Source organism: Podarcis bocagei, assembly GCF_964188305.1.
Source record: "Podarcis bocagei genome assembly, chromosome: 12".
In the NCBI taxonomy this organism is placed as follows: domain Eukaryota; kingdom Metazoa; phylum Chordata; class Lepidosauria; order Squamata; family Lacertidae; genus Podarcis; species Podarcis bocagei.
The window spans coordinates 60,836,392-60,863,140 of NC_138137.1; the positions used below are offsets into that span (position 1 = coordinate 60,836,392).

Genomic DNA, 26,749 nt, shown 5'->3' on the forward strand with positions numbered 1-26,749 from the left:
TTATCAAACTCATTTTAAATAATATTATTTTTTCAAAAAAAAAGTGTCGTGAGCCCAATTTTTTAATTTTTTAAAATTTATTTTAAAAACACGTATTTTTGCCATTTTGTCACACACACACACCCCAGTGGTGACACCCGGGGCGGCCCGCACCCACCGCACCCCCCTTCCTACGCCACTGGTTGGGGAGAATCTGTGCGGTCTAAAATAAACGTATACAGTGGTACCTCAGGTTAAGTACTTAATTCGTTCTGGAGGTCTGTACTTAACCTGAAACTGTTCTTAACCTGAAGCACCACTTTAGCTAATGGGGCCTCCCACTGCTGCCGCGCCGCCGGAGCACGTTTTCTGTTCTCATCCTGAAGCAAAGTTCTTAACCTGAAGCACCATTTCTGGGTTAGCGGAGTCTGTAACCTGAAGCGTATGTAACCCAAGGTACCACTGTACTGAGCTCTCAAGAACTTCCCTCAATGGTCCCTAGATGTCAGTATAAGCCTAGGAACGTTCCATTTCTTCGCTTTCCCTTATTCTGTTAAGGAGAACTCTCCTCTGGAGAACTCATCCCATGCCAACACTGTCCCTGTTAGGTGCCAAGGGAGTGGGATTCTGAATTCCTATGCTTTTGTGTTCTCCTTCATTATGGTCTCATTCTAGCCCTGTTTTGCGGAGAGCCGAAACCTTCAGGAAACACACCCTGAGGCAACACCCTCCCTTGCCCTGTGTCTCCAGCATATCTTTGATTACAAGGCAGACAGACCCCAGGACCCCAGGACCGCAGGACTGGCTCCACTTAACTTGTAAGTCACGATATGTTGCAAGTTAGAAACACATAACTCATAACACATCCATTAACCGCTGCAAGAACCACCACGGCCAAGACATAGAAATAATTACAAATAATGGTTGATTGTGGACCAATAGTCTAATGCAATCTGGCAAACAACAGGATTGGAAAAACTGCCACAAAAATTAAAAGTAGCAAGAGGGCAAAAGAATCATGATGATTTTTATGCAATCTGATGTGACTTTATTGATTACACAAATAAAGAGGCATATGGAAGAACTGTACCCAAAGTTTACAGCACAGACTAGCGTGCATGAAGGACATATTTTAACTTTCCCTCTACCCCTTTCTTATAAATTCCTATAAATTCTAATTGTTATTGATACAAAATTCCTCTTACTTATTGTCACTGTTACTTTGCACCATTTCATATCTGTAGTAATTGTCATATTTTTGCTATATACACTTTGACACAACCTTGTCAGAAACATTTGTCTGTGTGTTTATTGTTGTTTTAATTTTATGTAATTGTTGCATGTCATATGCTCTAATGTAAACAAAGATATATCTCAATGCAACCATGATAAACAGCTTAAAGATGTAAAGGAATAAGAACTATGTTACCCACCCCCCAAAAAAGAACTGAACTGCGTTGAATGAGGACACCCAAACATTTCTCCCATAGTCCATCCAAGCAGCAGTTAAACATTTCTAAAAAGTATAAACACACACACAGCGAGATAGAGTTGCATTACTTGTGCCTTCCCTTTGTCTCCATCTCTGGGCAGGTTCTGGACCATCAATGACTGACCACACCTGCCTTGTCCTTAAGGACCTTCATCTCTGCACCATGTCCCAGTCCCCCCACCCCCACCCCCTGCACCACTGCTGGTTTGGTTTGTCTTCCAGATCTATGGGTTGTGTTGGTGCTGGGGAGATGGCAGGAAGTGACGTTGCTTGCAAGACATATCCATGCTACTAATGCAGGGCAGGAGCCCAGCTGATGTAAGGACCATGCTATGTGACTGGGAAATGCCCTGCTCCAAGATCCTCTGTTGGACCATGCTGGCTAAGTATTGGTGGGATGGTGGGTTAGATGGCAAGGGAGGCAGTGGCAGCACACTGTGCTACGGAGCTGGGAAACTGGGTCCCACTGACTTTCCACCTCCTTGTTGGGGCGAAGGAACATCAACACAGGTCTAGGGTAGAAACTCTGGTGCCTCCAGTGGGCCTTAAAATCCCTGGGGCAGGAAGGCCAGCACTTTGAGAAACACGCCCCATCCTTAAATGCCATGGTCTAGTGGTACTGGAGCAAGAAGTGGGAGCAAGCTCTGCTTTGGGCCTTCTCATGCCATGCACAGCTCGACAACTTTCTTGGCCAGCACTGGGAAACTTGTGTCCAGGAAACACGAAGGGCATGGGGGAGAGAGAGGTCAACATCCCAATGCTTTGCAAGGTGAACGCCAGACAGAATGCAGCTCCCAAGGTCCTTGTGGCTTGGCTTCCGAGTCCTGGTAAGAGCTCAAGGCGTGGCTTGGTGGACGTCCTCTGAGCGAAGCACTTTGTAGACCACCCAGTAGAAGATGTTGAAGACCAGGAAGGTGAAGGGGAAGACCGCCCGAGAGATGGTGTCGATGCGCTTGGCCCTGTCCAGGTAGCGCCTCCGGAGCATCTCGTCCTCCCTCAGGAGCGAGGTGGGAGGGGGTGGCCTGTAGATGTCAAGACTTTCCATTGCCCCACCGTCCTTCATGTGCTGCAGGCAGTGGCCCAGGCCGTAGCCCCGGAAGTAGAAGCGGCTCTCGCGGACAACCTCTTCCTCCTGGGGAAAGAGAAAGGGAGGGAGCAGCCCAGGGAGCTGGGGTCATTGCTTTGGAGGGGTAGTCACGGCTTAAAGGTTCTCCGTCTTGTCTGCAAGACAGGGGGCCCTTGATGCTGCTGCATAATGGCTCAAGCCCAAAATCCTTCCTCCAAGGATGGTGGCTTGAACCAGGGCGCTGAAACTAATGGGACCCAATTGCTTTCGAGGTAACGCCGGAGACATGCCACAGCAGAGCAGGTGGGATGTCTACAAGGCAGTCAAACCAACAAGGTGTGTTTGCTAGAAAGGCATACACGGGGCAAGTTGGATCTCTACAGGAAATCCTCCCTGGGAGAGCCACTCCCACTGTCTCTAGCCAGGTAATGGTGAGCAGCCTATATAAGCTGGTCACATCCCCGGCCTGCTTCCTCTCTGATTCCTGATCTCCGATCTCTCTCATCTCTTTAATGACTAGGGATGTAGGACATGCATTGAGTATGAGACACAGCTCAAACTCCATTTTAATCTAAACTACCATATATGTCTGTAACTACCTTTTAAGCCTGGTGCAGGACTGCTGCTGTGAAACCGGGTGAGTAAATCTATCTTTACTAATAAGAATACTGTGTGTTTATTGTTTTAGGGGGGGGGAGGGGAATACCAGGAAATCCAATCTGTGATAAATCATCCTGGATTGCTTAAATTAAAGGGATAACACTAGATTATCAACAGCTTCCTTATTATTTATTTATTTATTTATTTATTTATTTATTTATTTTTGAAGCAAAGGGGATGTACTCTGCTGAACTCACAAATGTGAGTAAGGAAGAATAATATCTAACAAATATAGTATCTCCTTATTTCTATAAGCATCCCATGAGAGCATGTGAATAGTGTGGGAATGTTCTTGGGTGCAGGAGAGGATATATTGACTAATTATATCCTTATCCAACTTGTGCTAACAAGTTCCCAAAATATCAGCAGAGTTTATAGACATTCCCCGTTAAGTTCGCAACGGTAACGTGTGCTCTGGTTCGCTAGAACCTCTATAATAATTACTCTGGTAATTTCCCCTTTTGTTCCCTCTTAAAATACAAGACACGACACAGTCTTCATAAAGGTATACAAGAGTTTACTCACGTCCTGTTCACAATATGATCCCAGAAGGCAGACAGCTTAAAAAAGGTTACATACACTTAGAATCTATCTTGTAGCAAGATAGTCCTTATCTCCTCTCTTGGCTGAGAGCCAAGAGAGCATCCTTAGATGCTTCCTCATCGAAAGAAAATGGCAGAGAGAGAGAGATGGCTGCCTGCCCTGTGCTTTTGTCATTACCTGCACAGGTGAGGCCACACCCACCTCTGGTCACATGTGGAGGAAGTCCATCCCCAGGAAGTTTACCTGCTTGCTGGACAGACATCCCTCCCCATGTTAAACATGTACACTCTAGGAATGTTGTCATTGACTGCTCCTGTGTTTACATCCCACAAATAGGGTCTGCAGCCTTCTCTATTTCCAGCTTCTATAGTGTGTGTCTGACGAAGAGCTCTGTGCCACTCAGAACGCATGCATGCCCTGATAACAGCTGCCCTTCGGTCCTCCTAAGCTCACTTCCAGCACATCCAGCCCTCTCTCCCTCTGGGCTCCTTTGGCTTCCAAGGGCTGTGTGGTGACCCCACTGCCAGCAAAAAAACCCCTTTGCTCCCACACATACAGGGGGTGCTGTGCATTTGTGGGCAACACTGCAGGGTGGGTTTCTCACAGGCAATGGGGAAGGCGGTGCAAGGGAGGGAGGGGGAAAACACGAGGGTTGGCGTGGAGAAGGGTGTCAGGCAGAGAGCAGGAGACCTGCGGGGTGCAGTCGGGGGTGGGGAAGGGGTGTGTGCTTGCTTTTTACCCTGGAGTCGGTGCTGCCGAATTGAGAGAGGGTCTCGCAGGTGGACTCGCTGCTGGGCGTGACCTCCAGCTGCCGTAGGGACTCCAAGCTGGGCGTCTGGCTGTTCAGACCCTTTTACAATCCAGCAGGGAGTGCAGATCAAACAGAAACAGGAGAGTGGATGACCGAGGGTTCGGCTGGCGCACAGCGACTCTGGGCGGGAGCCCGTGCAATGGGTCCGTCCATTGATGCCCATAGGCGTGGCTCGCTCTGGCTCAACAGGTCTGCTCTTAGAGAGCTTGGTTGACTACAGTCCTCTGGGTGGACTCACACATGCACAGAACAGAGAGGGGAGACCCACCAGGTGCCTGGCAGGCCTGCCCTCTCCTCTTTGGAGGATGGCAGCAAAAAGGCAGTGGGGCTTAGAGGCCCTGGTGGGTGGAATCACAGAACCGTAGTGTTGTGGAGTTGGAAGGGACCCTGAGGGTCATCTAGCCCAACCTCCTGCAATGCAGGAATCTCAACTCAAGCAGATGGCCCTCCAAGCTCTGCTTCAAAACCTCCAACGAGAGAGAGAGAGAGAGTTCACCACTTTCCAAGGGAGTCCGTTCCACCCAAGGACAACCCTCATTCCCACACACACACACACACACACACAATGCCTCCAACGAAGGGCTCAAAATGGTGTGTGGGCTTTGAGGGCACATTCACACAAACCAGCCATTCAGGAGCTCCCAGCTTAGGCAGGGAGGAGGAGGGTGAAAGGCAAGGTTTTGTGGGAGCTTATGGAATGGCAGCATCATTACAGCCACACACACACACACACACACACACACACACACACACACACACACACACACCTTGGTAGGACCTGAACCAATGGATTCAAATGACCAGGAAGAAGATTCCATCTCAACACCAGAAGAGCCATTGAGCCATGGAATGGACTCCTTAGGGAGGTGGTGGACTCTGCTTCCTGGGGGGTTTTGAAGCAGAGGTTGGATGGCCATCTGCCAGGGATGCTTGAGCTGAGATTCCTGCATCCCTGGGGGTCTCTTCCAACTCTACAATTCTATGATTCTGTCTCGGCTTGCCAAGTGGCCAGCCTTTAAGGCTGCAGATATAGAACTGGGAGGGTTTAGTCAAGGCTTGGTGACGTCTCAAAAGATGGGCATGGGGTGAGGTGGGTGAGGGGAAAGGGGCTGAGCAGGATTGCCCAGGGTCCTTCAGCATTCCTGGCCCTTCCTTGCAACTCCCAGAAATGGATGGATGCCAAATAAGCCAAGCTACGCAAATGTGCTTTCAAAAATGTGCTTTCAACATTTGCTTTTCCTGACGATTTCATTTATTCATTGGCTCCCAGTACGTTTCCGAGCACAATTCAAAGTGCTGGTGTTGACCTTTAAAGCCCTAAACGGCCTCAGTCCAGTATACCTGAAGGAGCATCTCCACCCCCATCGTTCAGCCCGGACACTGAGGTCCAGCGCCGAGGGCCTTCTGGCGGTTCCCTCATTGCGAGAAGCAAAGCTACAGGGAACCAGGCAGAGGGCCTTTTCGGTAGTGGCGCCCGCCCTGTGGAACGCCCTCCCATCAGATGTCAAAACGATAAAAACTACCTGACATTCAGAAGACATCTTAAGGCAGCCCTGTTCAGGGAAGTTTTTAATGTATGATATTTTAGTGTTTTTTGGTTTCTATGGAAGCCGCCCAGAGTGGCTGGGGAAACCCAGCCAGATGGGCGGGATACAAATAATAAATTATTATTATTATTATTATTATTATTATTATTATTATTATTATTATTAAAGTGTGGGCCTCTACAAATGAGATGGTTACAGTGGGGGTGGGCACTGGGGCGCATGACTCAGGAAAAGGGGGGTGAGGAGAAGGGGAGAGGGGTGGAAGGAGGAAGCAGCAGCAGCAACACAGTCTCACCGACACCCTCAAAGACCAGTAGCTTTATCTCTGGGGGTACAAACCCAGCTGGGAACCCTGCCGTCACGCCCAGGAAGGTGCTTCCTCTGAATTCTAGGTCTGTGCCTGGCTTTGCTGCAGCTAGAGAAGGCCATTTGCACTCTGCACCTGCTCAGAGATGCTCCCTCCAGCTGGGCAACATCTCATCCTGCTCACAGAATCATAGAATCGTCGAATCACAGAGTTAGAAGGGACCCTGAGGGTCAGCTGGTCCACCCCTATTCAAGGCAGGAATCTCAACTAAAGCATCCATAACTGATGGCCACCCAACCTCTTTTTGCTGCTGCATCTCACTATTGAGTTGCGTTAAGCTTGGAGTCCACCAAGACCCCCTAGATTCTTCTCACATGTACTACTGGCAAGCCAGGTTGTCCCCCATTCTTATGTTCTCACAGCTCCATCCATTGAATGGCAGGAGCTCTCAGATCAAGCATCTTCTCCCTGTTAGTGTAGTCTAAAAACAGGCTTGAAACGATCCTTGCATAGTTTTGCCCCTAGCAACAAGTTTTATCCCAGCAACCGGTCTTCCCCAGCAACAGGTTTTCCTTAGCAACAGACTTCTCTATTAGACAGGCTCTGAATGAGAGAATTTTGGCTGTTACTCTGGCCAGACAGCTAAAGAGCAGAGAGGAGGAAGGATTCTCTGTGCATAGTTTTACTTTATTTTCCTCAGACCAGTGGTTGTAATGTTAATTTTTCAATAAATACTTTAAGCAGGACTAGAATGGGTGAGGTGTTTGTTCCCACATGGGAATTCACCAACAGATGAAGTGGACTGAGAAAGAAGGTTCTGGAGGATTTTCTGGGTGATTCAGCTGACTGAAAAGGAACCCGCAAAAGGAACAAATTGCATTGATACACCTGGCCCTCCGTGGAGAAGCCACTGGGAGTTGCACCTGTGGCCTTCTGCAGGCAGTGAGCTACAGCCCTTCCCCTCAAAATAAAGATTTGTCCTCATGGTTCAGAAGGAAAGACTCCAACTAGACCTTGAGACCTCTTGGGAGTTGGCGGCAGCGGCCAATGATAATGTTGTCAAATCAGATTCAAAACCTGCTTTGTTTTGTTTTTCTTTTGCTACAGAGACTCGGGGCAGATTTGGTGAACCTGATGAAAGAAAAACGCCTGCAAAACAGGAGGGAGGCCTTGAAATATCTTCTGGGTAAGAAGTATGAAAATAAGTGAACCATAAGAACAAAGATGAAATTTTGATTAATATTATGTCAAACTTAAATATCTAAATATTTGATAATAAAGTTCAAAATTGGAGACATAATATTTGAAAGGTACAAAATAAGATTTGAGAGAAGGTGAAGCACTGCTGAATATAACTTTATAAATGGGAATGCAGGAAAGGGAGATGTGAGGAAGTCCAAAAGGAAGGTTATGGAAATTTGGTTTTTTGAAACTTAATTATGCTGTATTTCATTTGTTTGGTGTTTATTTTTCTTTCTATTTTGGTGATGGTGTTTTATGTGTTTTATGTGTTTGGTGATGCATTGTTTAAAACCTTTAATAAATATTTTTTTAAAAAAATGAAATATCTTCTGGGTGCCATCTGTTTCTCAACATGCTAGCTTGAGCTACAGCCCCCTCCAAAGCCCCTGCCTCCCCATCACATCCTGGGTGACTTTCAACAAAAATTCAGGGTCAGCTGGGCCAGGAATCTGGGAGGGAGGGCAAGTGGGGGGCAATCCTGCTCCATTAGGAAGGGGTTGAGCAACCCAGCAGACAGGGATGGCTCAGCTACTGCCGCTTGAGAAGGGAAGCCCTGACCCTGCCCACCCCTCCCTTTCCCCAACCCAGGATCATGGCCATGGTGTCTGGGCTGAGAAGAGCAGCTGGGAATACAGCCAGTGAATCGCCCCCTTCCATCAAGAAGACAGCCAAGGTGGGGGGCGGGGCAGGTGGGGGGCGTCAATCCGCCTACTCACCATCTGCTGCCGCCGCTGCCTTCGGCGCAGGCGCATGAACTCCTTGTGCTGGCGGGAGACGAAGTTGACGGCGGCATACTCCAGCAAGGCGGCGAAGACGAAGAGGAGACAGACAGCCATCCAGATGTCAATGGCTTTGACGTAGGAGACCTGCAAAGGAGGAAGGGAGAACGGGGTGGCCCCTCAGAAGTGGGTTGCTAGGCAGGGCCTGACTTAAAAGACTCCACCCCCCTTGGGGATCTGGGCCCCTACTCAGCAGGAGCGCCCTAATGTCCCACAGTGTCTTAGAATAAAATTATCCTAGAATTGGAAGGGATCCCATGGGGCAATCTAGTCCAACCCCCTGCAATGCAGGAATCTCAGTTCAAGCATCCATGGCAAATGACGACCCAACCTCTGCTTAGAAACCTCCAGGGAAGTGTGGGAATGTTCTGGGGTGCAGGAGAGGATATATTGTAGGATTATATCCTTATCCAACTTGTGCTAACAAGTTCCCAAAATATCAGCAGAGTTTATAGACATTCCCCTTTAAGTTCGCAACGGTAAGGCTTGCACAGGTTCGCTAGAACCTCTATAATAATTACTCTGGTAATTTCCCCTTTGTTCCCTCTTAAAATACAAGACACAACACAGTCTTTATAAAAGTATAAAAGAGTTTACTCACAATCTGTTCACAGTATGATCCCAGACGGTAGACAGGCTTAAAAAGGTTACATACATTTAGAATCTATCTTGTAGCAAGATAGTCCTTATCTCCTCTCTTGGCTGAGAGCCAAGAGGGCATCCTTAGATGCTTCCTCATCGAAAGAAAATGGCAGAGAGAGAGAGATGGCTGCCTGCCCTGTGCTTTTGTCATTACCTGCACAGGTGAGGCCACACCCACCTCTGGTCACATGTGGAGGAAGTCCGTCCCCAGGAAGTTTACCTGCTTGCTGGACAGACATCCCTCCCCATGTTCTAACATGTACACTCTAGGAATGTTGTCATTGACTGCTCCTGTGTTTACATCCCACAGGAAGGAGAGTCCACCACCTTCCGAGGGAGACCTTTCCACTGTTGAACTGCTCTTACTGCTAGAAAGTTCTTCCTGAGGTTTAGTCAGTACCTCCTTTCTCATAACTTGAAGCCATTGGTTCGAGTCCTACCCTCCAGAGAAGGAGGAAACAAGCTTGTTCCCTCTTCCATGGGACAGCCCTTGAGATATTTGAAGACAGCTATCCAATCTCTTCTCACTCTCCTCTTTTCCAGGCAAAACATACTCAGCCCCTTCAACCGTTCCTCATCAGGCTTGGTTTCCAGACCCTTGATCATCTTGGTTGCCCTCCTCCGCACACCTTCCATCATCCTTCTTAAATTGCAAGGGGTTAGACTAGATTGCCCTCAGGGTCTCTTCCAACTCTACATTTCTATGGTTCTATGATGAATTCTATACTGATGCACTGGAAGACTAAAGATCTGATCATCTTCAGTCAATGGACTGACAACATGACAACACTCTCAACATATGAACGGATTGCTGGTAGACATAGACTTTGAGTTTATACAGAATATAGTAGGTTTTTAATAAGCATATACGTATTAGGATAATGATACCACTTATATCTATATAATAATGTATGGAAATGTAACTGGTTATAATAATGGTATTGTCTTTTCTGCAAAAATAAAAAATTCTATGATTCTAGGAACTATGTACACTACCTTGAGAAAAGGTGGGTGGTGGATATGATGAATAAATAATAAACCTCTCCTTTTTTCTGTCCCTGACAAAGTATCTTTGGTTATGCAATCTTGTCTTAATAGCTTCCAGAGATAAGCTGCACAGGATGGTGATTTCAACTCTGCTGAAATAGAGATTTGCATTCTCAGAGAAGTGAGAAAGAGGAAGGAGCGTGGCTAAATAGAACATCTGCTCCTCAAAATCCACGTATGAGGCTTTGAGCTCCTTGGAGGGAAAGGTGCGGTGGGAATGCAATAATGAAACAAACATTTGCAAGACGCCATCTTGGGGACTGGAGAGGCTCACTTGCCTCCCTCCTTGGGAGGGCGCTATTTCTCCCCTTCCCCCTCAAACCACCTGGCAGCACCAACCTTTGGCAGAGACGCCCGGGAGCCCGCGCTCTGCGTGGTCATGGTTAGCACCGTGGTGATGCCAAGGCCCACCCGGGCAGGGGCAGCATCCATGTTGATCCAAAAGGAGACCCAGGAAAGGATGACGATGAGCAGGCTGGGGATGTACATCTGGATCAGGTAGTAGCCCATCTGCCTCTCCAGGTGGAACTTCACCTCGATGCAGGTGAACTTCCCTGCAAGGGAAAAGGCAGAGCAGGCCCAGGGCCGGATTGACAAGCTATAGCTTAGGGCCCCACTCTCTTGGGGGCCCCAAAAAAAATTAAAGGGGGGGGGGAACTGGATGTACATTTCCAAAATATAAGATAAAAAACATAAAATAAAATCTACAATTATAATTTCATGTTATAGCAAGTTTCTAGAGACTAGATTATGAGTCTTTGTACATTGTGTTTCTAAAGGAAGTTTTCTTATTGCCAAATGCCAATGTGTTTGCATTATTAAGTTTGCTATGAATAAAAAATCATTTTAAGTTAGAGCTTAATAATTATTTCACTATTGATATACTTCTTCTTAATTGTATTTCACTATTAATATACCGTATTTTTCACTCTATAACACGCACCCGACCATAACACGCACATAGTTTTTAGAGGAGGAAAATCCGTAGGCATGCCACCCATAGGTATTCCCTCCATAACACGCACAGACATTTCCCCTTACTTTTTAGGAGGAAAAAAGTGAGTGTTATGGTGCAAAAAATACGGTACTTCTTCTTAATTGCATTTCAGTTCAACAATGACTTTGATAAAATACGTATTTTGTGATGTGCAAATGGCTTGAGATGCCTATGAGGTCCATAAATGACCATATAGCATACATTCAACACAAAAAACAGCGACAATTTGTTGTTGACAAAGGACAGCTGGACATTGAAAGGGCCCCATTACCTTCTGGAGCACCTTAGGGCCTCATCAAACCTAAATCCGGTCCTGAGCCTGCCCATGAGACACTGCTGATTGGGAGAGATTACGGAAGGAGTATTTGAAATTTACAGCATGCTGTACATTGAAAGAAAACTATGTGAAAATGATGTGCCAATGATATTTGACTCCCACAAGAGTAGCAAAAATGGAGAAAAACACTACTAACCTATGTTGGAAGTGTAAAGAGAATGAAGGCACGTTCTACCACATGTGGTGGACGTGCAAAAAGGCTAGAGCGTGCTGGGAAATGAATTGAAAATAATGTTTAAGATAACTTTTGTTAATAAAAAAAGGAAGCTTTTTTAAATCGGCATTACAGGAGAAGAAATACCAAAGGACTTAATAAAGACTGTTTATGTATGCAAAGACAGCTGCAAGAATGCTTTTTGCCCAAAGATGGAAGTAAGAGGAAACGCCAACCAAGAACGAGTAGATAGAGAAAATGGTGGACTACACAGAAATGGGAAGATCAGGCACCAAGATGACAGTAAATTTAAAGAAGAATGGCATAAATTTATAGAGTATATTAAGGAACCATGTAAAAAATTAAAGACATTAGCAAGATTGATGTAGCACTTATAATTTTTAACTGGTAAGGGATTTAATTAATTAAATTTAATTAAAGTTGGATATATGCAATTAGATGCAGTCAAAATTTAAAAAATATATTTGAGGAAAACCAGAAGGGGGAGGAGGGAAGTCCAGGGGTTAGAGAATCCCACAAAGGTATAAATATTGCTGAATTTAAGTTTGAATGATGTTAATGATGAAAAACTGAATATATATATATATATATATAGAGAGAGAGAGAGAGAGAGAGAGAGAGAGAGAGAGAGAGAGTGCCAATGAGACAATGCTGAGGTTACAAAGGTTGTTTTGGGGGGCCTCCATGTGTCCTCCTCATAAAGAGGTTGTTCCCCTCTTTATTTCATTTATTTGTGCCATTCCTAGAATGTCCATGGACCAAGTTCCCCTGGATGGTTTGCAAAAACCAGTCAAATATGCAGATGTGATACCATCAGTTAAAAAGACCCTGTACAATATTGGGATCCTTAAAATTAAAAGAAGGGAGGGAAAGCAGAGTCAGGAAATCAAGAAGAAAGAGGAGGAAACATCTGGGAGGTGAGATGCCCACCATTGGCACAAGCCCCGTGGCAAAGGAGTGGGCAGCGTTGCGGGTGGGAAGGTGCTCATTCTGTGCTGGGACGATGGAAGCATCTGATGGAGGGAGGCTGGTTACCTGTGTTGTAAGACTTTGTGCAATAGCCCAGGTCCTTCTCATCCCGCAAAATGAACTGAGGGAGTGTCAAGCCTTCGGCCACCTGCACAGCTTCCTGCTCCTTCACCCACTCGAAGATCAGGTCGTTCATGGTGTAGCCAACTAGAAGGCAAAGGCAGCGGGTGAGGAAGGAAGGGTGAGAGGGGAGAGCATCCCAGAGTCTTCCAGCCATCTGCACAAAGCCACAAGTGCTGTCGGGCATCCTCCCCCCTCCACCACAAGGCCTTCATAGAATCATAGAATGGTAGAGTTGGAAGGGACCCCTGGCTCCCTGGGTGCAATGTGTATAACGGTAAAGGGGTAAAGGGACCCCTGACCATAAGGTCCAGTTGTGGACGACTCTGGGGTTGCGGCGCTCATCTCGCTCTACTGGCCGAGGGAGCCGGCGTACAGCTTCCGGGTCATGTGGCCAGCATGACTAAGCCGCTTCTGGCGAACCAGAGCAGCGCACGGAAATGCTGTTTACCTTCCCGCCAGAGCGGTATCTATTTATCTACTTGCACTTTGACGTGCTTTCAAACTGCTAGGTTGGCAGGAGCAGGGACTGAGCAACGGGAGCTCACCCTGTCGTGGGGATTCGAACTGCTAACCTTCTGATCGGCAAGCCCTAGGCTCTGTGGTTTAACCCACAGCGCCACCCGTGTCCCTTGTCATCTAGCTTAGTGTTTCCCAAAGTGGGTGATACCACCCCCTGGGAGGCGCTGGAACAATCCAGGGAGCGGGTAGTAGCCTCGGGTGCAAGGTGGTGGGTGTTGAATAAAGCATGAAGAAAGACGAGAATAAAAATTTGAAAAACCATTTGTACATGTTTCATTTGTTGTATAATGATGCTTATCAATGTAAAATAGAGTTAAAGTCAGAGTGATTATCTGCTTAGGACGTAGCTAGAAATATAGATACATAAAAAGAATGCAGATTTGTCACGGCATCTTTCTGTTTGTGCACTTAACGAAGGTAGATTTCCAGGGGGCACTGAGTTGTTGGTTTTCTGAAAAGGAGGCACTAGGTCAAATAAGCTTGGGAACCTCTGATCTAGCCCAACCCCCTGCTATGCAGGGCTCTCATCTAAAGCATCCATGACAAGTGGCTACCTAACCAGTGTTCAAAACTCCCATTCTAGGAGCATTTTGAGCCATGGAATTTCATTGGCGCCAGCAGTTTCTGAGCTCTGGGTGCAGCAAGTCCTGATTTCAGATTAAAACTGCAGAGCGGAAGGAAAGGAGGACCCTTTTCTGCCTCCCGACTTCCAGCTACTCTCTGAAGAAGAGACCCTCTTAAGAATATTAGGGGGGTGGGCAGGGGAAGGACTAGACCATGTGAAAAATGAAGATAATATTTTAGTTGCAGTTCATTCGTTTTCAGCTTTGTATTCTTGTTATTTAAAAAGTGCACCTAGACATTCTGTTGTTGCTTCCACAACCTCGGTTGAAGGTGCCATTGAGCTCCTAGCTTCCATGTCTCCGTTTCTAACACTGTACCCAACCTCTGCTTAGAAATCTCCAATGAACCAAAGTCCACCACCTTCTGAGAGAGTCCATTCCACTGTCAAACAACTCTCACTCTCTCTCTCTCTCTTTTTTTAAAAAATATAAACAACTCTCACTCTCAGAAAGCTCTTCCTGGTGTCTTTAGTTGGAGTCTCCTTTCTTGTAACTTGAAGCCACTGGTTCAAGTCCTACCTTCCAGAGCAGGGGGAAACAAGCTTGCTCCATCTTCCACGTGACAGCCCTTTGCTCACTGCCTTTTCCTCTGCTCAGCACCAGTCACCTTCCCACCCCATAGCAAAGGGAACACAGACCAGATCATGCTCAACTACAAGTTCCACTTGTGGGATGTGAAACACAAGAGCAGTCAAGTACAACATTCCTAGAGTGAACATGTTTACACATGGGGAGGAATGTTTGTCCAGCCAGCAGGTAAACTTCCTGTTTCCATCTGGGCTGGGACAGACTTCCTCTGCATGTGACTAGAGGTGGGTGTGGCCTCACCTGTGCAGGTAACGACAAAAGCACAGGGCAGGGCAGACATCTCTCTCTCTCTTTGACTACATGCATCGAAGAAACAACATCTGCTTAGCCAAAGATGCTCTAAGAGAGGACAAACGGACTGTCTTCTTATGAGAGAGTTTTCAGGGTGTGTGTTACTTTTCTAAGCTAAGTCTGCCTTCTGGGATCCTATTGTGAACAGAATGATGTGTGAGTAAACTCTTTTTATACTTTTATAGAAGACTGTGTCGTGTCTTATCTTTTATGAGGGAATAAGGGGAAAATACCAGAACAGTTATTATAGAGGCTTTAGCGAGCCTGAGCAAACGCATCTGCTGTGAGTTTTAAAAAGGGGAAATGTTATTCTGCTAAATTGTGAACAGACAATATATCCTCTCCTGCATCCCTGAACATTCCCACACCACTGTCCTCCCTTGCTGGTTGGGATACATGTTCCCTGCCCCAGGGGCTCTTGCCTTTCCCCTTGACCTGCTCCTCCAACTCCGCCACTCAAGGCATCATTGCTTTCTGAGAAGCATCAGAGCTGCTTTGAAATTGACTCTTCCACTGCCAGAGTCTGCTGGGCCTTCCAGAACCTCAACAATGACTTTGGGGAGCCACTCTGGACTCAGCTGGCAGTCCTTCCACTGCCCATCTGCTGGCCACTCCATGCAGCTCACTGGCAACAATTTGGGGCAGCATCCTTCCTCCTTGCCTCCAAACATAGATTGCAGGTGCGGCGACTGTCCTGCACCTGGCACCGCAAAAAGGTTTTTCCCTGGTACTCACAGCTCTCCAGTTGCATCGTACAGGTCTGGATGTCCATCGGGAAGTTCTTGAGGTCCATGGGGCAGGACAGGATTAGTGTCAGCCTAGGAGGGAAGGGGAGAGAAAGGAGGGGGTCAGGGGGGAAAGGGGTCTGTGTCGGGCCCTGCCCTGCTTCCGAGTGGCAGCAGAGAGAGCCCATGCCAGGCGCCGCCGGGCCCACCTGATGCTGTAGAGCACGTTGCCATTCTTGAAGATGCGCAGGAGCTTGTTGTCGGTGGTGACCTCGTGGAAGTTGGCGCCCTTCTCATTGGCAAAGAACAAATCCGGCTTCCAGATGGAGTCCAGCATGGATGGGTCGAGGTCCAGGGAGTCGTCAGGGTATTCCCGGTAGGCCAGGCGGGGGTCGTTCCACTGCTGCCTCAGGAAGACGTTGACGCGGTAGTCCTTGAGAGCAGAGAGGAGCCGTCACACGCGGGGGCAAGCCACATGACACAGGCATGCACCTGCACACACACATGCACCCATGTGCAGTGTTGGTTCAGGGCCTCTGGTATCCTGGCCCAGGAGTGAGCAAGGCAGGTGGGAGGTGGGAATAAGGAAGCAAGCGAGCAAGCAAGCTGGGAAGAGATTTGGAGAAAGGCTCTGGAACTCCTGCACATCAATGGCTATTGATGTAGGCTACGCTCTCCCTGCATAGTTGGGGGCAGGAATAATAATAATAATAATAATAATAATAATAATAATAATAATAATAATAATAATACCAAGTGAAACATCGCTTCCTTGTTCTCAGTGCTAACTGGACACGATCCTACTAATGACTTTGGATACCAGTTGCTGGAAACCACAGGAGGGGAGAATCAATGCTGTAGAGTTGGAAGGGACCTGGGGGTCATCCACTCCACCCCCTGGGAGAGAGTTCTTATGATCATAGTATCCTACTTGCAGGTTTCCCACAGGTTTCTTGTTAGCCACTGTGCCCATCGTAGCTCAGTTGGTAGGGCCTGAGACTCAGAATCTCAGGGTTGTGGGTTCAAGACCCGCACTGGGCAAAAGATTCATGCACTGCAGAGGGTTGGACTAGATGACCCTCGTGGTCCCTTCCAACTCTGTAATTCTATGATAGACTAAGACCCGTATAAATAAGGGTGCCGGACTAGGAGGGCAATGGGCTTGATCCAGCTACAGGGTTATTTGTGTGTTCTTATGCACAAGCAGTGGCATAGCGTGGGTTGTCAGCACCCGGGGCAAGGCAAGTAATTTGCGCCCCCTAACCCGTGGATTTGCGCCCCCTAACCCTAACCCCCAGATGTTGCGCCCGGTGTGGCTGGCCCCCCCTGCACCCCCCACGCTACTCCACTGTGCACAAGCCCCAAGGCTCTTCTCTGCCTTCTTCCCAATTGTCCTCATCACCTGAACCTCCACCTTTCCCACCACTTTCCTCTCCCTGCCCCCCATCAAACTCCAAGGGAACAGCAGCCACTCAGAGGCAGGCACAACCCCCAGGGACCGCTGCCCAGCCAGCCCCAGGGCAGAGGCGGACCCTTGGGCTTGGGGCGAGGCAAGCAGTCAGAGTCTCACCATGGTTGTTTCGGTGACCGAACCAAAACTGTTGATGAAGATGTTGCATGTCACGTTGACGGGCGGGCCTGTAAGCCAATGGGAAAGCACAGGTGAGTTGACAAGGTTCCAGGGCGCAACTCAAAGCCGCCTTCGACCAAGTCAAAGCATTGGTCCACCTGGAGGAGACACCTGCCTTATACAGGTCACTTGTTTTTCCAATGATCCCAGGACAGGTGTGAGAGGATGTGCAGCCAAATCACAAATGCATGATTCCTAGATAGTCACAAACAGGGGATATGATGATGTCATAGCCTCTAAACTTTTGTGGCAGGAAGAACAATAGAAACTTAATATTTACTTCTTCCTGTCTCTGCACACTTTTCTCCTGCCTGCAATGGGGTAGGTTGTCTGTAAGCTCTCCTCCAGAAAGCACACTCCATTTTGCACTAGACTATGGGTGTTTGTAATATTTAAGGATTACTGCCTGTCTGATTTTCATCACCATACCTGTTGAATCCTGGCAAGACTTTTGATGTGAGTAAACCTTATATTTTCTTGTTTTACTAAATAGCCTAAGAGTGATTTCTTTGTTAAGAGGGAAATATGAACAGGAGCAGATAATCCAAGTCTGCCTAGAGCATCCTTGGATATCATAATTGCTCTAGAAGGTCATGCAACCTTATCCTAACAGCTTCTAGAGATAAGCTGTGCACAGATGGTGATTTTAACTCTGATAAAATTAAAGTATTTACATTCTCACAGAAGTGAGAAAGAGAAAGGATAATGACTAAATAAAATATCCTCTCCTACTCATCTAAATCTATCCAACACCAGGAGTCTTGCAATATAATTCCCAGGGACGACACTCCCCCATTTCCACCCAGGAAAGGGCTCTCTTGTCTTCTAGCGTCTCTCTTTTTGTGGGGGGAGGGGCTTTGCATCCCTGGCTATCTTTCAAACTTCCAGCCTTCAATATTCTTGCACACGGAGTGACCTTCAGCACTGGAGGGATGTGTATGATGTCCTGGATTTGGCAGCCCTGATGGGGAAACGTTGCGAAAGGATGGGAAGCATGTGAGCAAAGTCCTCCTTTACCTTTGAAATTGGGTCTGATGCGGGCATCGTACCCCGACGTCCGGCCCATGAGCTTGTCCAGGAAATCAGAGGGAGACATGGGTTGCGGGAGGCTCCGTGAGGCAGGTTTTGCTTCTCCTTTCCCTGACACCAGTCTGGGAGGAAGAGAGGGGGGTGTCAGTGTGGGAATGTTCTGGGGTGCAGGAGAGGATACCGTATTTTTCGCTCTATAACACGCACCCGACCATAACACGCACGTAGTTTTTGGAGGAGGAAAACAAGAAAAAAAATATTCTAAACGAAACAGTGGATGTATGATTTTTGTGGTTCATGCTGTGGCCACAGACATGTGATCTGACAGTGAGTTTGGAATAGCCCAATGCAAAAATCCTGAGGATCCATGTGGATCCATGCTTTGTAACCACGTTTTTGCACCACCTCGGCCCCAGGCAACAGTGGGTGCGTGATTTTTTTGGTGCAAGATGTAGCCATGGACATGCTATGTGATCTGATGGTGAATTTGGGGTGACCCAGTGCAAAAATCCTGAAGATCCATGTGGATCTGTGCTTTGTAACCACGTTTTAAGTGGGGAGGACAGGAAAAGCACTCAAGGGACAAGGAGCACGCGTGGGGTGGGTGGAGAAGGATGCTGCTAATAATGCAGGAGAGGGGTTTAAGGGGAGAAGAAGCACGCGTGGGGTGGGTGGAGAAGGATGCTGCTAACAATGAAGAAGAGGGGTATAAGGGGAGAAGGCTCCTCTCCTCTCCCGCTTTGCTCCTTTAAAGCAAGCAGGCTCTCTGTCCCTCTCTCCTCCCCACTCACATAGGCGCCGACTCCATGGGGCTTGAGGGGGCTCGAGCCCCCTCAAAAAAATTTTTTGGGGGGCTCAGCCCCCCCAATAATCTCGGGCGGGCGCCCTTCGAGGAGAGCGCCGCCGCCGTCCCCCGCCTCCTCCTCACCTGCTCCTTCGCCAGCCAGCCAGCCGCGCGCCCTAATCGGAGGCACTGCCGGAAATCCCGCGAGAACAGGGGAATCCCGACTGGCCACACCTCCCAGCCAGCCAATCGGCTGGCTGGGGGGGCGTGGCTTGCCCTATTTAGGGCCGGAGCCACTTTATTTGCATATTCATGAGCTTATTTATTATTCATGAGCTTTCCTGGGCCCCCCCAATATTTTTTCTAAGTCTGCGTCCCTGCCCACTCAGCAGCTCTTCTCCCACTTTGCTGTTTCAAAGCGAGCCACGGAGGAGGGAAGGAAGGGGAACCATGGATCCTCTGCTCACGACTGCAGCAGATCCCACCCCCCACCCCCCGCCGGCATTCCCTCCATAACACGCACAGACATTTCCCCTTACTTTCTAGGAGGAAAAAGGTGAGTGTTATGGTGCAAAAAAATGGTATATTGTGAGATTATATCCTAATCCAACTTGTGCTAACAAGTTCCCAAAATATCAGCAGAGTTTATGACATTCCCCTTTAAGTTCGCAACGGTAACGTCTGCACAGGTTCGCTAGAACCTCTATAATAATTACGCTTGTAATTTCCCCTTTGTTCCCTCTTACAATGCAAGACACAACACAGTCTTCATAAAGGTATAAAAGAGTTTACTCACGTCCCATTCACAATATGATCCCGGAAGGCAGACAGGCTTAAAAAGGTTACATACACTTAGAATCTATCTTGTTGCAAGATAGACCTTATCTCCTCTCTTGGCTGAGAGCCAAGAGGGCATCCTGCTTCTTCGAAAGGTGATGGCAGAGAGAGAGAGATGGCTGCCCTGCCCTGTGCTTTTGTCATTACCTGCACAGGTGAGGCCACACCCACCTCTGGTCACATGCAGAGGAAGTCTGTTCCAGGAAGTTTACCTGCTTGCTGGACAGACATCCCTCCCCATGTTCTAACATGTACACTCTAGGAATGTTGTCATTGAATGCTCCTGTCAGAAGGCTGAACCCCACTTTTCTACACACACACACACACACACACACCCCACTGCTAGAAATAGGAGCTGGCATCATCTGGGCTGCCTGTCGCCATTCAGCCCTGCTGGGTTTAGGTGCCTCAACACGCAGAGGTAGAAGGCAGCAGTGTGGTACAGTGGGTAGCGCATCAGACTAGGACCTGAGAGAGAGTTTGAATCCCCATTCAGCCACGAAGCTCACAAGGTATGGCCAGTCACCGCCTCTCATCCTACCTTGTAGGGTTGTTGTGATGGCTCAATGAGGACAAAGAGAGCTTTGTATGCCACCTTCAGCTCCTTGAAAAGGTGGAACATGATTTTGATACATAAAATAAATAGTCTAACCTCTTGGTGCCACTCAAGCTACTCCCTCTGTCCCCTCTGTGAGAGACGGGACCCCCACTGTGCCATGACAGAGGGACAGAGGGATGGCAGAGCCATATATATTATCTTACCTCCCTGGGCACATGTTCTCTTTTTCAGCACTTTCCCCCAAGCCAGAAATGTGAGAACATCTGCTAAATCTGAGCTCCAAACTCAGACTCCATCTTAAGCTAGACTTAAGCAAGTCTTTGTAACTGAACTACCTAAGCCTGCCTGAACAAAGCTGCTGCATCTGTTACTCTTCAAGAAGTATTCTGAGTGAGGAAATGTTATTTTTCCCCCTTTTACAAGACTGTGTGATTGTTGTTTTAAGGGGGAGAAAAGGGGGAAATATACCAGGAGAACCCAGTTTGTCTTAAGCATTCTGGATTGCTTAAACTAAAAGGCTAAAACTAAACTATCTAAGCTTCCCTTTTTAAGCTGCAAAAGGCTGGCACTCTGCTGAGCTCACAGATGTGGGGAAGGAAGGATAATATCTAATAATTAGATCCTAGCATCTCTTCACATCCCAACAGCAGGGCAGAGAGAGTTATCCAGAGGGCCAAAGGTTTCCCCTTTGCTGCCAGTCTGCGCCCAGCTTGCATCTCGCCTGCAAGGCCTTGTGCTGCTCCCCCCATGGAACAAGGGGTGCTTCCCCAGAGCTCTGCTCAGAATTAGGATGGTCATTAAGCAAATTAAGGAAACCAGCACTGCAAAAACTGGACATGGCAGCCTTGGCAGCCTTTACAGGGAGATGCCATTTTCCTCCTCCTCCAGTTCCTCAAGGTCTTTGTGCAGCTGCCAGGGCAAGAGCAGACCTTTCCACTCCCTAAGGGAGTTTGCTGTCACTCCTCGGGGTTTGCTGCTCTCTGCCCGCTCCCTGTCCCTCCCCAGGCAAGAGGGCACTGCAGTCTCTCTCTGTCACCCGCCCACCTTCCTCTGCGTGTACTCAGCCTGCAGAGGCCTCTTCCCAGCCGTGCTTGAAAGGGGCAGGCAGGCACTGCCCCCCACCTCCCCCCAGACAAATAGGACGTTGGTTAGTTTTTCAATGGACCTGTTTAAAAGATTTTGTAAATTGTTCTTCTTCCTGAAGGAACATCTCCACCCCCATCGTTCAGCCCAGACACTGAGGTCCAGCTCCGAGGGCCTTCTGGCGGTCCCCTCACTGCAAGAAGCCAAGTTACAGGGAACCAGGCAGAGGGCCTTCTCGGTGGTGGCACCCGCCCTGTGGAACGCCCTCCCACCAGATGTCAAAGAGAAGAACAACTACCAGACTTTTAGAAGACATCAGAAGGCAGCCCTGTTTAGGGAAGCTTTTAATGTTTAATAGGTTATTGTACTTTAACATTCTGTTGGAAGCCGCCCAGAGTGGCTGGGGAAACCCAGCCAGATAGGCAGGGCTTAAATAAATTATTATTATTATTATTATTATTATTATTATTATTATTATTATTATTATTATTATTTGTTTTCATTACTTTGCTCCCCACTCTTGGGAGTGGGGAGAATTCAGCTGTAGAGAGGGCTATAGATTCTGCGAATAAGTCAATAATATTTCCCCTCTTTGGCCAACTGCTGGTCCCTCCATGTGCACCCCTCCATTTGTCAACTCCGAGAAGCCCATGCTCTGCCTGTCCCTAAGCAGGGGCAAAGGAAGGGGGCGGTGGGGGCGGTCCACCCCAGGTATCATCACTGAGGGGGGTGACATTCGGCGCACCGTGACTCCCAGGCCTACCCCGAGCCGTCAGGGGAAGGGGTGGAGATGCGCCGCCTTGCCAGCGGCCTTCCCCACCTTCCCCCTTTGTTTTGACAGCTGGGGGAGGCTTTGGAGTTGTGGGTCGGCGTCGCGCCATTGCCCCTCGCTTCCGGGTTGCTGGGGGGGGGAGCTTCCCCATAGCTGTTAAAAGGAAGAGGGAAGGGAAGAAGGGCGCTGGCAAAGCGGCATGGCTCCCCCCCCTCCAGCAAGCAGCCCACCATGGACAGCTCGCTCCACCCCCCATGGGCATCTCTCCCCCTGGGACACTCACCCCACCCACCTCCGGGCGCTGGAGCAGCTAGCTCTGCCTCTGTCCCAAAGGCCAGCCTCTCAGTCCCCCCCCCCCCGCCAATCATAGAGTTAGAAGGGGCCCTGGGGATCATCGAGTCCAACCCCCCTGCAATGCAGGGATAAATATGCAGCCGTCCCAAACGAGGATCAGAGACGCAACCTTGGCGTTCTCATCGCCGCGCTCCAACCAAACGAGCTATCCGCACTCCTCCCAAATGCCCCCTTCCCCGAGAGCTGCCCGAGGATTTGCTGTCGATTCCCCGCGTGAAAATGCTCGCCCATTAAAAGGAAGGGAGCTCCCGGGAAAGGGGTCGCTGGCTAGACTGGAAAAGCACTTTGCAAGACGCTACCTTGTTAAAAGACGCAAAAGAGGCTCCGCAGATCCTGGGAGGCCAAATAATTTTAACAAGCCCAGCAGCTCCTCTGCAAGGTCAGCAAAGCGAGCGCTGCGGGAGGTCAGCAGCGCTTGCATCCAACTCATCATTCGCTCGCCAAGGCCCCTGCAGAATCCGGAGTGGAACAGGCCCCCCCTGGAGGTTTTGGTCTGTGGCAGGAACAGCTCCCCTCCCCTCCCTCTGGGGTGCTGAAAGATCTGGAGTAACTTACAAGCCAACTGAGGCTTCGGCAGCATGTAGAATATACATTCTCCTCTCTCTTTCTGCATCAAGAGATGGCATCTAAATAAACGCAACAAGCAAAACTATCTGAGCTGGTTGCGTCTCCAGTGACCCTGCTCCGTTACTGGGCCAGTGCTGCCTGGAAAGGCTGGTGGCCCCCCTGGCAGAAGTTGGGTGGGTGAGTCCTTGTAGGCCAGGACCCCTGCATGCCTGGGTGGGGGAGAGCTGTACCATTCTGGGCTGAGCAGGAGGGATCCGAGCGACAGGAAGTGTGGACCATTTGCTGCCTGGCTGCGCAGTGCCTGGGGTCTCTCTCAAGCCCTCGAGGATCTCCAGAAGTGGGGGTCCCATTTCCGTCCAGGCCTTTCCCTTTTGACCCAGTCTGAGGACAGGAGCGTCTGCCGCCAGTCCAGTTGAGAAGCACGCAAAAGGCTAAGAGCTTCAGTTCTTGGCATCCGTGCATTTCCAGGGGTAAAGTCGAACTACTGTGTTAGCAGCACCGAAGGGACTTCCCCAGGACGCAAGCCTTGACCAGTGTTTGGAGGTCCTGGGCTGCCTATATAACAAGACCCCTCTCTGGGCCTCACTGATGGGGTCCAAAGGAGAGCACCAGCTGGGCTGCAGGAGGGACTGGAAGGAAGCGTACAAGGCACCATCCAACCCCCTTAGGGACTCCACCCTTGTTCTGTGTAGGGTTTCCTCCTCATCCTTTTCTTCTCCCAAAGATATCCCGCAAGGCAGCGGATGTTTATGATCAGAGTTTTCCTTCTCCCAGATAGGCTCCCTTTCCAGGTGGCCGAGCCCCACCTGCCCCACCTGCCCCTCATTCCCCCCTAGACCACCTGCAGAAACCGCCTTCTTGACCATTGGACCCACTCTTGGTCTCGTCCGCTCAATCGGCCGGAGTCTGTCTTTGCATGCCGGGGAAGTCCCTGACTACTGAGGGATGGAGACCCATCGGCTCCCTTCACCTGATTTAGCTTCAGTGCCTTCAGGCAAGCCTGATATCACTCCCCGTGGACACAGCGGGCAGGAGATACTGCGCTGCGGAGCTGAGGGACAGAGGGAGCGAGGATTCCTGGAAGAGAACTCCTGCTGCCTGCGCCCACCCAGATGGATGTGCCTTTGCACAAGCAAGATGTTCCCTGCCCTTCGCTCCAAACCCACCCGGAAGAGGATCCCGAGGCAACAGCCAAGCCCCATATCAGGCAGTCCCACAGAGCCAGGAAATCTGGCCGGCTGCTCTCACCCCTACAGTAGCCGCAGGGCCTTCCTGGGGGTAGACCCACACTCACTGGAATGCAAGAACTGCACCATAGCTTGGGAAAGATTTGGGTTATCTTCAGTGCACCCCTCCATGAGGGTGGTGGGGTCTCTCTGTGTGTTGCACTCGTGAAGAGGTCTGAACTCCCAGATCTCAGTGTCGCTGCCAGGCCGCCTCTCCCCCAAACCTCGAGCTTTAAAGTCCAGACAACGGGCAGAGGTTGCTCCCGATCAAAAATAACCTCCTTGGCTATTCCCACACTTCACAACTGCACTGTCCGTGTGCGTGTGTAGAAATGGTTGCTATGTTAGAGACAGCTGGCGAATTTGCAGAGCGGAACAAGCCCAGGCTGCGGGGGGGGGGTGGCGGGGGGGTTGCTCCTGACCTCCCTGCAGGCTTTTAGGCTCCCCAAGCGCTTACCTGGAGACCCGAGGCTGACATGAGGGGATCTGAAATATTCACGGGGTGCTGGAGTCCTGAAAACATCTACGAGGCTCTTACACTACAGAACACTTAAAGGAGTTTTTCCCCAGCGCTGCTCTCCCCACAGCTGGAATGCCTGTGGGGCGATGCTGGGACCTCCCAGCGCAAAACGGATGAGGAACATGGATCTTCTTGCAAGCCCCACATCCCACCCCAAGGACCCTGCTGCTGCTGGTACCCCTGCGTTCCCCTAAACCCAAGAAGGCTGTCAGTTCCTCTTAGGAGTACTCGCCATGCCAGAGCATACAGTACCCCCACCCCAATGCCCATCCCACCCGGGGGCGCTTCGTTGCTGGAGTGGCCTCTCTGGTCCCCCTCCTGCCCTGTGCCCGGAGAAATGTTGCTTGCTCGGACCCTGGAGAGAACCAGGCCTAGTATCTCAGGTGAAAGGACTTCCTTCTCCTTCAGACCCCTCCCCGAGCCTTGCCTGAGAGCTAAGCCGCATCTGCGCCCAGATTGCCAGCGCCAGTCTCTGAGGGGGATCCGGTCCCCAGAGCCTTCTTGCCCAACAAAGGGCATTCTCCCCCTGGCAGTGAAAAGCGGCTGGTGCTAAAATTCTCCCCCGAGAAGGACCAAGAGGCCTCGCTGGGTCGGGATAGGACCAGCCTCGCTCCTTCCCTCCCTGCCGGGCTTCACAACCCGCCGCCCCCGCAGTCCGAGCGCAAGCAAGAAGCCCCCCCCCCACCTCCACAAGATCCAAGCAGATCTGGAAGCGAGGTGGGGGCTGGGACTGTGGAGATCTGCGGGCTAAGCTGGTGGTGAAGGAGAGGGAGAGAGACCCTCTCGGGATTTCTTTGCAGGGCTTAGGCTCCAAAGCCGGCTCAGGAGGGGAAGCAGCTGCGGGAACGAAGGAAAAGAGGGAAAGTGAGGCGGGGGCGGGGCTGCCTGGCACTTGATTTGAGCCCCCGAACCGGTTTCGAGCGCCAGCTCTCAGCCCCGGCGCCGAGAACGCGCCGCCACCTGGAAAATACCAGCGCGCCTCTGAGCACGTGCAAAGTGCCCCTTCCCTGCAGCTGCAGCCCCGACCGGAGACGCTCCCCGTCCCCCCCCCTCTCACCTGAGCAGCACGCCGAGCAGGAGGTGGGAGACGACGGGCCCTCGCATCCCTCGGCCGCGCGGCGTCCTCCGCCGGCGGCGGGGAAGGCGGGCGGGCGGCGAGGCTGGCGGTGGCGGCGGCGCCCCAGCCCGAGGAGGCGCGCGCGCATGTCCCGCCGCTGCTCCGCGGCTCCGTCCGGCAGCGGCAGTGGCAACGGCGGCGGCAGCAGCGCCGCATGGAGGCGCCTCGACGGCCGAGCGACGGCCAGCGCCTCAGTCCTGCCCGCCGCTGGCTTCCTCCGCCCGTAGCCCCGAGCCTGGCAGAGACGCTCCCGCTCGCTTCGGCCCGCCCTCCAGCGGGGAGGGCGCTGCCCAACCCACGCAAGGACAGCCCCGACGGCGCGGCGCAGCGCTCTGCTGCCGCTCCCCGAAACCAGATCCGCCGCCGTCGCCTTTTTTCTCCGAGCTTAACCTTCTCGGGCGCGCGAAAAAGGAGCCGCAGAGCTTGTGCAGAGTGCGCGCCGACGGAGAGAAAGGTCTGCGCCGTCGGAGCGCTTCTCCCGTCTGAAGGATTACTCTCTGCTCACCAGAAACTGTGGTGTCAGCGCAGCGCGACTGGTTCTGGATGCCCCAAATCCTCGCGGGGGAGAGCAAAGGTGGGCTCCCCGACCCTTCCCCTGTCCGCGACGTCGGATTGCCTCTCTCCCTCGCCCCCAATTCAGCTCTTCCCTTCTTTGTGGCTTTCTGTTCTGTGAGGTTGCTGGCGCCGAAGGGTTTTGCTCACCGGACACTCCCCCCCCCACCGCCTTCGGGAAGTTCTCCCCAGAAGTGAACCCCCCACGGAGAGCCGACTCCAGCCGGACTCCTGCGTCCCCAAGAGGCAGCTTAGTC

General features: G+C 50.3%; 1 protein-coding gene across 3 annotated transcripts; it reads right to left on the minus strand.

Annotated features, from left to right (window-relative positions):
- Positions 1-237: 237 nt before the first annotated feature.
- LOC308569633 (glycine receptor subunit alpha-4) lies at positions 238-26,464 on the minus strand. Of its 3 annotated transcripts, none has more exons than XM_081163785.1 (9): positions 26,446-26,464; positions 18,110-18,243; positions 17,033-17,100; positions 15,672-15,895; positions 15,473-15,555; positions 12,660-12,800; positions 10,455-10,669; positions 8,364-8,513; positions 238-2,603 (listed from the first exon to the last, which is right to left on the minus strand). In XM_081163785.1, exons 2-9 carry the CDS (start codon positions 18,186-18,188, stop codon positions 2,307-2,309), a joined length of 1,257 nt encoding a protein of 418 aa, XP_081019911.1. In that variant the 5' UTR covers positions 18,189-18,243; positions 26,446-26,464; the 3' UTR covers positions 238-2,306. The 3 variants fall into 3 exon arrangements, with proteins under 3 accessions (XP_081019911.1, XP_081019910.1, XP_081019912.1); XM_081163784.1 differs by lacking the exon at positions 26,446-26,464 and adding an exon at positions 25,881-25,980; XM_081163786.1 differs by lacking the exon at positions 26,446-26,464 and adding an exon at positions 24,761-24,957.
- Between the last annotated feature and the right edge of the window lie 285 nt (positions 26,465-26,749).

What these genes read in the sequence shown, in the direction of transcription:
- LOC308569633 (XM_081163784.1), bottom strand. Translation starts at nt 25,927, where the DNA reads ATGCGAGGGCCCGTCGTCTCCCACCTCCTGCTCGGCGTGCTGCTCAG. An exon ending in CGGTCACCGAAACAACCATG is followed by an intron (nt 15,896 to 17,032) that starts GTGAGACTCTGA and finishes TCTGCTCTCAAG; the next exon opens with GACTACCGCGTCAACGTCTT. An exon ending in TACGATGCAACTGGAGAGCT is followed by an intron (nt 12,801 to 15,472) that starts GTGAGTACCAGG and finishes TTTGCCTTCTAG; the next exon opens with TTGGCTACACCATGAACGAC.